This window comes from Adiantum capillus-veneris, chromosome 7 (assembly GCF_014529385.1).
Source record: "Adiantum capillus-veneris isolate H3 chromosome 7, ASM1452938v2, whole genome shotgun sequence".
In the NCBI taxonomy this organism is placed as follows: Eukaryota; Viridiplantae; Streptophyta; class Polypodiopsida; order Polypodiales; family Pteridaceae; genus Adiantum; species Adiantum capillus-veneris.
The window spans coordinates 113313643-113325426 of NC_140937.1; the positions used below are offsets into that span (position 1 = coordinate 113313643).

At 43.2% G+C, this 11784-nt stretch overlaps 1 protein-coding gene across 2 annotated transcripts in view; it reads right to left on the minus strand.

The window, feature by feature from the left end:
- The window catches only part of LOC147454449 (thylakoid lumenal 15.0 kDa protein 2, chloroplastic-like), a 48362-nt gene extending 37914 nt beyond the window's left edge, over window positions 1-10448 (minus strand). Inside the window, exon 1 of one of the 2 annotated variants that reach the window (XR_015188627.1) lies at window positions 10166-10448. Coding sequence is in view for 1 of the 2 variants with exons in the window: in XM_086516404.1 (XP_086372530.1) it covers window positions 10166-10418 (253 nt within the window). In the remaining variant the exon portion in view is untranslated. The remainder of the gene's footprint in view (window positions 1-10165) is intronic. The other variant, XM_086516404.1, reaches the window with a different exon arrangement.
- Between the last annotated feature and the right edge of the window lie 1336 nt (window positions 10449-11784).

Consider the following 11784-nt stretch of genomic DNA (forward strand, 5'->3'; position numbering starts at 1 on the left):
AGCGCAAAACGCGGAAATCCATACAACCTGCCACATCATCATGCCAACGCAATTTTCGGAAAACTGCCACGTCATCAGTTTTGGCATGTGTCCGGATCCTGCTTTATTTTAATCCTTTATAGCACTTGGGGCCCCATCGAACGGGGTCCCCCATAAGTTGGTAGGACTTCTTCTTCTGTTACTTGTTCTTCTTAGAGTTTAGGCCCCTCGGCCGACATCTGCAAGTTGGCTCCATTCTTTAGGCTTTGACACGTCAGCAGTTTGTTACAGAGACCCCATCCAATGGGGCCCAAATTAAATAAAGCAGATACACACACTCTATGCCTTGCGTAAAAATTGATGACGTGGCAGTTGTACGAATGACCGACACCGAAAGGTAGACATCGAGAAACCTTTGGTTATAATTGTCCATGGTCTATGTGGCAAGCATTTTCAAGTTGCCCCATTCTGCCAAGATCCAGACTCAAAGAGAGAAGTCATATAACTGCGTGCAAATATTGTCTTGAAAGCTTGCCAGGTCCTTGAAGCATGCGGTTGCTTCACGATTGCGCTCCACCGTTGCATGGCATTATCTTTAAGAAATCCCGTTGTTTGAGAAATCTTGGATTCTTTCGTATAGTTCCCCAAAGCATAGATGTCGTCAAATTGTAGTAGGAACTGCAATGCTTTCTTCCGATCTTTCATCCCGCAAAAGGTGATTTTGAGCCGCCATCCTTGAAATCTCTTGATTGGTTAGGAGCGTGTCCCGGGTATGGATAATAAGGGTAACCATACGGGCTCCAACCATTGTAACCTGGTGGCGGTGGTGGTGGGGGAGGTGGAGGCAATGGCAGTGGCAAAGGCGGTTGCACTCGATCAGGGTCAGATGGCTGCACCATATTCCTAAAGACTCCCCCGATCGGAACAGACGGTTGGGACTGTTGCCGGTTGGAAGCTCTTGTATTTTCTGGTGCTAGAACATAGATACAAATGACTTATTAAAACCTTCATACTTTTGTCAATTCTGTCTACGATAGAAGTGAACGTTATACCTTTCGCATTTGTAGAGTAGTGTACACTTCTATTGCACTGAATCCGTATGTACATTTGATGTGCTAGCTCGATCATCACCCCTCTTTTGAGCACGTTGAGTTGGGAAATACTTAGGCTGTAACCCATAGGGAATACCATCCTTCGACACTATTTGGCCTAGAAAGTGGATCTCGTCCAAGAAGAATTCACTTTTCTTAGAATTGAGAAGCAACTTGTGATTGCGTAGCTCGTTGAACACAATGGTCAAGTGACGCCTATGCTCCTCTTCAATCTTCAAAATAGACATCAAAGACTATGCCAACAAATTTTTGATGTGGACGGAAGATCCGATCCATCATCCTATTGAACGTACCAGGAGCATTTGTAAGACCAAATGGCATCACTAAAAACTCATATAGACCAAATGTCTTCTTAAACACAATCTTGTGCACATCCTCTAGACTGATACGAATCTGATGGTATCCACTCTTAAGGTTTGTCCGGTTGAAAATTGCAGCACCCTCTAAATGGTCATAAATATCATCGATCCTTGGGATAGGAAACATGTTCTTGATGGTATTCTTATTCAACGCACGATAATCAATACACGTGCGCCAAGAGCCATCCTTCTTCTGCACTAGAAGCACTGGGGAGCAAAAGGGTGAAGAACTAGGTTGAATCAGCCCTTTCTCTAGTAGTTCCTCTACTTGGCTCATAATCTCTTTTTGTTGGGCCGCACTAACCCTGTAGGAAGGCCTATTTCGTGGGCTACACCCTAGCACCAAATCTATCGCATGATCCTCAAGCCAATCCGGCAGCAACTGAGACGGTAATGAATCATAAAAACAGTCACTAAACTCTTGAAAAAATGTTGACCTTTCTTTATCTAACACAGAGAAATTTGGCTAACAATTATCTGAAACATCACGTGCAAAAATCAAGTTATGATTCTTAATTATAGAAGTGATAGCCGAAGCAAATACAATAGGGACAAACTTCCCTTTAAGCTTTACATCAAGGATGTGAGTTTTATCCCTATGCTGAAGGGTGATCCTTTTGTTGAAGACATCCACCACTCCATGTATACGGAACATCCACGGGATTCCCAACAGCGCATCGCACCCTTCCAGTGGCATGATATAAATTTCCTCTGTGTCCACATATGACTAAATATGCAGACGCAGCTTTCCAATATAGGAGTAACACACTCTGAGAGGCCACGACATGCCAACCTTGCCTCTGTTGTGTACCCCATCTCCTCAACTTTAATGCCCAATTTGATGGCCAATTCTAGTGAGATAAAGTTTGCTTTAGCACCTAGATCAAAGAAGAAAGGTGTTGTATGATCCTTGACTTTACCCCACGCCCTGCATAGCTCACTGGCATCTGAGTTTGGCCTATCACCCACCATATCTGGCACTAAGCCGGTTGTGGGTTTGGGCTTCTTCCCTTTTTTTTCCTCTTTGTCCTCGAAGTCAGCTGGCCACTTTCTCTGTAGACAATCTGCAGCAAAATGACCAGGCTGCTCACATATAAAGCATTTGTTTTAAGTCATTAAAGCCTTCTTCTCTTCAAACGACTTGCATACAAAAGGCTTCCTTTTCTTTTTCTTAGCATGTCCTTTAGATGTCTCGGCTGAGTCCTTGCCTTTATCTGCCTTTTCTAACCCCCATGACGCTTTCAGGAGCCACTTTTGCAAAGGGCTTCTTTGCTGAATTATTCTTGGGCTTGCCCCCTTTCACGTTGCCCTCAAACCCCCTGTCTTCTCCCTTCAACAAGGCATGACCAGTGTTGGTAACTTCCATAAGCTGTGTAACAAACTGCTGATGTGTCAAAGCCTAAAGAATGGAGTCAACTTACAGAAGCCGGCCGAGGGGCCTAAACCCTAAGAAGAACAAGTAACAGAAGAAGAAGTCCTACCAACTTATGGGGACCCCGTTCGATGGGGCGCCAAGTGACATAAAGGAAGAAAATAAAGCAGGATCCGGATACACGCAAAAATTGATGACGTGGTAGATTTTCGAAAATTGCTCTGGCATGATGACGTGGCAGGCTGTACGGATTTCCACATTTTGCACTGGCTGATGACGTGGCAGGCTGTACGGATTCCGTAAATTACACAGGCAGCTTTTTGGCTTTGCTTTTGGACCAGAAGCTTTTGAGTTTGAAGGCTTTATATGTAAACTGCTTTTCAGGCCAAGGGGCTTTAAATATGAGGTTAGGGCTCATTCTCTAGCATGCTTCTTGGAGAAGGTGCAGAGTCAGGAGTACCAGCTTGTACAGTGTTGATGCAATATAAAGAAATACCGGAAGGGGCGCCAAGGTTTGGGGCCAATACTCTCTAGGGTGGAATTCCGCCACTCTGTGTCGCATGTTGTCTCTCTCTCTCTCTCTCTCTCTCTCAGTTCAGTTGTAATTTGAAGTGCTTAAAGTTGTTCAGTCTGTTCATTTCTATTGGCACGTGGTACCCGTCTTGTGACAAGCTGAGTAAGGGTAGCCACTGAACTACTATTCTTTGTACAGTAGTTCCTAAGCACTTTAGGCAACCCACAACAATACTTCTCAATCTGCTCTGTCAGTGGCACAAACCTGTAGGAAGTTACTGAGAGCAACGCTTTACGATACTTCTGATTGTACTCCGCTAGGCTCTTGCAAGTAGCCGCATTGAGTTGGTGTCAATCTATCATGACATCGGCTTCAAATTCGTTTGACGACCACATAGAGCAAACATTTGCTTGAAGTAAAACCATGTGGCGGATGTTTGTCCTTGCATCAACAGCGTCGTCCACCATGTACGCACATTACCTTTCAAGAAAGTAGCAGCTTTCCTGACCTTGGAGGCTTCTATGAATTCCCCTTGAGTAGGCACTATCAAACTCTTGGAGGAAAGTAAGAGCCTTCGTCTTGTCCTCAAACCCGCTGAAAGTATCGAATTTCACAACTGCACCACCTATGTATGGTTTTGGCTTTTCCAGTGCTCCCAATGTCACAAGGCAGGCACCACGTGCCAATAGAAAAGAACAGACTGAACAACTTTAAGCACTTCAAATAACAACTGAACTGAAAGAGAGAGAGAGAGAGAGAGAGAGAGAGAGACAACACGCGACACGGAGTGGTGGAATTCCACCCCAGAGAGTATTGGCCCCAAACCTTGGCGCCCCTTTCGGTATTTCTTTATATTGCATCAATACAGTACAAGCCGGTACTCCAGACTCTGCATCTTCTCCCGAAAGCATGCCAGAGAATGAGCCCTAACCTCATATTTAAAAGCCCTTGGCCTAAAAAGCAATTACAGTGAAAAGCCTTCAAAACTGAAAAGCTCCTGGTCCAAGAAGCAATGCCAAAAGCTGCCAGCTTTTCGTAAATCGCACTGGTGTCCGTACAGCAGGCCACGTGTCAGCCCGCCACATCAACAAATCAAGGTTAGGGTTAGGGTTAGGGTTTTTGATTTTAGGGTTAGGGTTTCGGGCAGAATTAGGGTTTTTGATTTTAGGGTTAGGGTTCCAACAGAATTAGGGTTTTGGGTAAAATTAGGGTTTCTGATTTTAGGGTTAGGGTTTCAACAGAATTAGGGTTTCGACACGTCAACAGTTTGTTACACCCAAATTATCATAGGGAAGTGTCTGCAACATGGGCACTGTAATAGGGATCATCGGTGCCCCTTGGCCATTGACATTTTGAGTCACTCGCGCCATATTTTCCTACTGGTCAGAAAAACCAGCCATGCCAAAGTTGCCTTGTGACACCTCAAACTGGCCTTGATTGCACTGAAACCCTTGCTACATGCCAATATTACCATACATGGGGTTTGGCATCATGACTTGCATACCCCCAAAGACTGCTCCTGGCATGTATTGTTGGTTTCCAGACACATTACCAGCCATGCTTTGAAACATAGATCCACCCCTGAAATACACACGATGTACCGTGGGTGGTGGAGAAACCCGATGCATAGCCTGGAAATTGACTCCCTGTCCATTCAAGCCAACATTTGGACTCTGGAGGGTGGCTGATCGAGTTGGTAAAGCTTGTGGGATTGGCATCCTAATCACCTATTCGTGGACAAAAGGAATTTTTCTTGGAGCCCCAATTGACTCCGCAACATGCGAGAGCCCCCTACCCAATTGGGATACATAAGGAGTGTAACAAACTTGGACACCCCAAGTCAAGATTCTTCCGTGACACAGCAAAGATTCACTCTAAAACAGATCACAAAAGACCACGGCCCGGCATAGTTCTGTGCAAAGAGGTATTGGCCCCAAAGACTGGTGCCCCTTTCGGTATTTCTTTTTATATTAATCCGTGTGCAAAGTATAAGGGAGTCCGCAGGATCTCACACTCAGACTCTGCATCCAGATGCTATGAGTAATGAGAGCCCAACAGATGGGATGCCCAAAGACGACAGTCACTGAACATTCACATCACATTCAAATCATATCACATAAAATCCATCCAGATCTAGGACCAGGATTCCTAGCAATGTGTTAAAATCGCATCTAGATCCACACCGGACCTTACTGATGTAAGATTAACTAATTCTTATTATGATCATGCCCTAGATTTCTCAAGACCGAAATGTTGCAGTCATTTCATCTTTCAATCATTTCGTTTTTCAATCCTGCACTCAAACACAATCATATGAATGAGTACTCAAAAATCAGGTTCGTTTCCGGGAATTCAAGTTCATCAATCACACACTTAGTTCATACTGAACAGAGTGTTTCACTCATTTAGTCTAGTCATCTTTTCCTGTGTAGCCATCTCATCCCTTGGGAACTCTCGCTCACCACAGTATCCCGTCATCTCATTCATCATCGGTCATCATCATTCAAAATTCATGATTCTTCTCGTGATCGGGTTCATTCTGGAGCTGTCATTGCTCTCGATTGCATTCAAATGTAAATTCATCATGATCTCATTCTCGATTTCACCTGTTATCTGTACACAAATAACAAGATCTTCCAAACACATTAATTTCATACATAAATCAGAGCATCTTGGGGAATTCCTATTTCAAAATTGTTCATTCATAAAGTCATAAAGCTGAATATTGTCAGCACATTTGTATTCCTTTCAGTTTCCTTTTTCAATATCTGTTTTGGAGCAAGTATCTCCTCGCCCAATTCTATTTCGGTCTGTCGGTCGTTCTTATTCTTGTGCCTTTTTGGGACACCGCGCAGATATATGTCCTTCTTCCCCACAGTCAAAACACTTCCCCGTTTTGAGGTATCCGTCTTTCTGTTCCTCTGTCAGTCAGGGATGTGCATCTCTCTTTCCTCGTCTTCTGTCATTATTTGTCGAATCTTATTGGGTCCTTAGAGTCAAAGATTGATTTGTTGGATAAGTCACGTTATCCGAATGCATAGAAAACCCTTGCTTAGCATGTCCCATTAGTTGCTGTATGACTCAAATTTCTGTAATAAACAGTAATCTCGTATCTCTTTGGGAAGTCCACAACAAAATCACTCAATTTGCTACTTAAAACTCATCTTTTTAAAAGATGAGGCAGGGAGAAAAACATCCCAAAATCTCTCGCAATAAGTATCCAGAGTATCTACCTTGGCCATCCGAAGATGATTCCAAGCGGTAATCACGTCATGTTCGTACTCTTGAGTGAGCCATGAGGAAATAAAAAGTCTCTTGAACTTCAGCCACTTCGTTGGTGCATCTTATCATAACAAAAGAGTGGACCACCATGTCCGTCCATTTCCTTTCAAATAGGATGCTGCCCTCCTGATTTTGGAGTGCTCTGAGTAGCGGCCTCCAAAAAAAGCGATGCCAAATTGTTGAATAAAAGAGAGGGCCTTGTGCGCATCTCGAAAACCTAAAAGGTGTCAAATTTCATTGCCTCTCCACAGTAAGGTGCAACGTAAGTGCATGTTGAACTTTGCTCAAGATGAGTGCTCCGAATTGTGCTCAAGGGTTCCTTTTACTTACGGAAGGGAGAGCCTTCCGTTCCTTTAGTGAGAGAGTGCAAATGATCACAAACAAAGTGAATGACACTGTAAATGAAGATGCTGAGATTGAGAGAGAGAAGAATACGACACTAGACTGTTGTCATACCCTCCTCCAAGGGCCCCTCTCTCTCCATAGAGAGAGGTCTATGCTATTGATTGCACAATCTGTTACAATGGTCTAGATGCAATGGACTTGCCGACGATGTCGACGACAATGATGACCGCGACGAGACGGGCTGAAATCTGAAAACGCTAGGGGCTAAAATCTGCAAATTTACTATCTGCTGAATTCTGACTCTGTGTCAGCGAGGACGGCGATGGCGACGACACGACGACGATGCACTGAAAGCGTAGATGCTGAAATTTGCGAACAGCGGGCTGAAACTGAAAACGCTGGCTGATCTGACCGTGCGGCGAGGATTTGTTGCGGGTAGGTGAGATCTGCAAGGTTTGGGGCTGATCTTGCAGAGTCTAAGTGCTAAAATCTGGAAACACGGATGCAATGGCTGATCAAACGCCGAGAAACTGCAAAGCACTAGAGCATTGCAAAAACGCCAAGGTTGATGTGGTACTGCTGACTGAAAACGCCAGGTGCACTGCAGCAAAAACGCCAAGGTTGATCTACCTGCAGAAAACAATGGATGTCTTGATGGCTGAAAACACTAGGGAGTTCCGCCGATCTTGCTGAGAAGGTGCACTGCCAGATGTTGGGTCTCTGCTGCCTCTTCTGCCAGAAAGTGCTAGCGCTGTTGTCCGCATGCACATAGGGTTAGATGTGCACGTGACATCCACCCTCCTTGAATTCTTTGGTCTTCTTGCTCTTATCTTTGAGAAAGTCGTATTGATTGGGTATAAAAGTGCTTCCTCTTTGAATAAAACATCTGATCATCAGAGTCCGCACTCTAAGAAGAGGATGAATCCTCCTCAAAACTGCGAAAAAATCTTCAATGGAATCTGCTTTTCTTGGCCTTCATCTTGTTCTTTCCATGTCTTTGGGTCTTTCGTCGTTTCTTGCCCTTTCTGTCCTCTCACTGGAATCAGAAGAGGAAGAGTTGTCGGAAATGTCAAAAGAGGATGAGGACAAACTGGACACACTCTTGAAGCGTACACACTTCTTGGCTTTTCGTGCATTTGCAAAAGAAGACTGTCGACCCAAATAACCAGGGTAATTTGTTCCCTTGCTACGTCTCTTTGAATGCTTCGTGGTCTTCAATATTTGGTTGACTCGTCGTTCGATCACATCATCGAGTTCATCTTCAGTGTACATCCGTGCAACAAGTGGTTTCTTCAATGCGTACTTAAATGGTGAATCGATAGCCGTACACCATCGGGAATGCATCTCATCAATCGGATGGCAGATCAAAAATTTCCCGTACTGTGGATCCTTCGAATATTGTAGCATCTGCTTAGCACAAGCATCGACCTGCTGTTGACGCTGCATCTCCATTCATTCATACTCCCGTAGGCCGTGGAGGCCCGTACTCTTCTTCCGATTGCCCATTTGAATTTCCCGTATTTTCACCCGATCCGGAATTCTCGGGTGGGTTTGTCTGATTCCTGCAGGATTCGTCACTTGAATCCATGTGTGTCGCGGTACAAGATCGGATTTCCTGGTGGAAAGAAAATCGATTGAGCTCTAATACCACTGTAACAAACTTGGACACCCCAAGTCGGAAATCTGACACAACACACAGGATAATCACTTAAACAACTTCACAAGCTTTATCATAGATAAATAGAGTTGACACGGCCAGCGTAGTTCCGTGCCCGGAGGCATTGGCCCCAAAATCTGGCGCCCACTCAATTGATAAGTGAGGATGTTGGAGATCTTGCGTGGGTGAAGAAATGTTTCCAAGTTGCCCAACACATGGTGAACTTTGTCACCAAGAGACCAAATGTACTTGCCATGTTCACAAAAATAGTGATTTAATGGTTTTGAGACCCTACGAGACTCATTTTCGCATACACGTTTATCGTCTTGAAAAAACAATAAATTGCTGGAGTGCGGCAAAGATTGATGCTCCCAGTTCTGAATCGAGAGTGGGCAGCATGGGCTAGAAAAAATGAGGCAGTCTCTTGCATTTGCTCGTCTCGTACTCAAGAAATCGCGGTGAAGGACCGTAGATGACTTGACAAAGAATTGAGTCCCATTTGCAGTGTGTTGTGGCTTATGGATACAGAGAACAGATCATTGGACTGTTGTATGACAGCAGAATTCACTGAATAGTTATCTATGCCCGCCTTGGCTACTTAATCATTTCTCAACATCAATCATGTAAATGCGAGTCATTGCAATTTGCAAGGTTTTTGTTACAACACAATCTATGGATGCCTTATGTAGAGTCTAAGCTATCAAGACAACGTGGCATCTACTTTAATTTTCATAGGCCAATCTATACAGTGGCTATCATCGTGCATCGTCTTTGGGGAAAGAGGACCAATACCAGAATGAAGAGTTCCATAATGGATGGACAGTACATCATACAGATTTTGAGTGATGATAAGCAACTCATTAAGATCGAGGATGAGATTCTTTTTTACCACAATGGAAGCCATTGGTTTAGATCACCCAAAGCTATACTTAGAGAGACACAATTGGAGCCAATCTCGTGGTAAGGGAAGTTGCAACTGACTTGGTAATTCCTCGTCCATAATTTGCCATGTGCCTTGCACTTTTGTTTCCCACTATGATATCTAAAATCTTCTACTTTGTACTTCTTATTTATTTTTATTGCAACAGCGTATTGCACAGAGGGTGGTTCTTTCACAAGATTCCGGCTTTAGTCCTTGTGAAAGAAACGGACTCTCTTCTATGCCAAGAATATCAATTGGACGAGAGCGTCAGCACCATCTAATGTACTGAAGTTCTCCTCCTCGGATTGCTAGCAGACCAGCAATTGGGCCCAAATTGACATCGTTCCCTTCCGGGTTATGAAGGTTTGGAAAAGACATCAGCAGGAATGTTAGAGCTTGAATGCTCAAAAGTCAATATGGGCATTAAGAGAAATTTTCCACAAATGGTTCACTAAAGGTTGATGTTCATGTCCGCTTTGAAGGACGTAGTCGAAATTCTTTTTGAACTGCACAGACTTGAAGGCTATATCTTTGGAAAAAAAGCACGCAGGAATTTTCCCTACGCTGTTATCATCTTAGTGATTAGAAAGAAAGACAACTGGAGAATAGATTGAGAGACGTACCATTGAAAGCAATGGATAACGCGACAGCAGCTACAACGGAAGCTTTACACACAGAATGGCCAAAGCCACTGTCATCCTTGTTCTGCGGAGATGTTTTAAGGGCTGCTACGGTTAATGAAGTATAGTGGGTAACCGCGTTTCCGAGGGAAAATACTCTTCTGTTTTGCGGGTGCGTAGCTCCTTGTCGCAGAGAGAGCTTGCGGGAGGCGCCCACGTGCAGCAGAGAAAAACTGGTTGGCAACGAGCATGCCATTTTCACCTATGAGGATTTGGTTTGCCTTATTATTATTCTTGATTCTTGATTCTTGATTCTTCGAAAGTCTTGTTATTATTTGAGAAAATTACCAAAATACCCCTGAAATTCGGGAAAATTCCTAAAATACCCCCTCATATTTTTCCAGAAATTCCCAAAATGCCCTTAAAGTTTTCTAAAATACCCCTTGTCATTCTCGTGCACATCTCCAACACTTTCCTTTTTGCAAGTCTTCATAGGAAGATTAACTCCCTCTGATAGAACTTGGATTTGGATGGCATTGTGGGCTCTAAAGCTCAAAAAAACTTAGCATTAGTAGACATAAATTCTTCTATTTGTGAGCTCATTGGTGAAAAAATTATAAATAAGACACTTAAAGAGGGCTTAAAGATAGATCTCTATCGTCAAACAGACTAAACTATGCAAAATTTGGAGAATGCATCCAAAATTGATACAAGGGGTATTTTGGGAATCTCCCCAAACTTTAAGGGTATTTTGACCATTTTCATTATTATTATTAGGATTTCATCTAAATGAAAGTCTTGTTAGCAAACTCTCACTCAAACTCTCACTTAGCTATCCACATGTGATATATCTACTGCATGTCAGCAATAATCATGTGCATGGCACAAAAGAAACTCTCTCTCTCTCTCTCTCTCTCTCTCTCTCTCTCTCTCTCTCTCTCTCTCTCTCTCTCTCTCTCTCTCGTTTGTTGAGCAAATATCGACGTCAATATTGAAGATGATGCCTGCATCTAGGCATTAGAGTAAAAACAAGAAAATTATAAGCAACAGAAGGAATTTTTGCAGTAGCAAATCTAAAATGAACACATTGTTACTTAGGGTTTCTCTTTGTTATCTTGTGGGCAATGTCTATTGCAACTCGCAAGGAAGATCCACAAATAGTTGGCAACCAAGCAAACAAGAGCCACGAGATGCCAGTTTATTATGGCCAATTTGTAACTGCACCATCTTATGAAAAGGTGGCTCCAACTTGTTGACTCAACGTTTATTATAATTTATTATTTTTACGAATGTACATAAGAGTCTTATTAGACTCGGGCCAAGAACTATCAGATTGTAACTTAATCATAGAACCATTTTGATTAGATAATCCCATTTAGATCTCGTTTTGACCTTTTGGCTAAGGTATATAAGCCAACTTTTATAAGATTGACTCAAGTTTTCTTGATAATGAATTGTGCGCGAGGTCAATTGAGTTATATTTATGTCTACCTCCTTACTTGAGCTGCTCATATCTCCCTCGTGCAAGGTCTATTTGTAATAATGTGAACATCATTGTGCTTTCAGGTGAAAGCTCTTCACAACAACGTAAGTCTCTCGCAGTATCTCCAAGTTATGTGTGT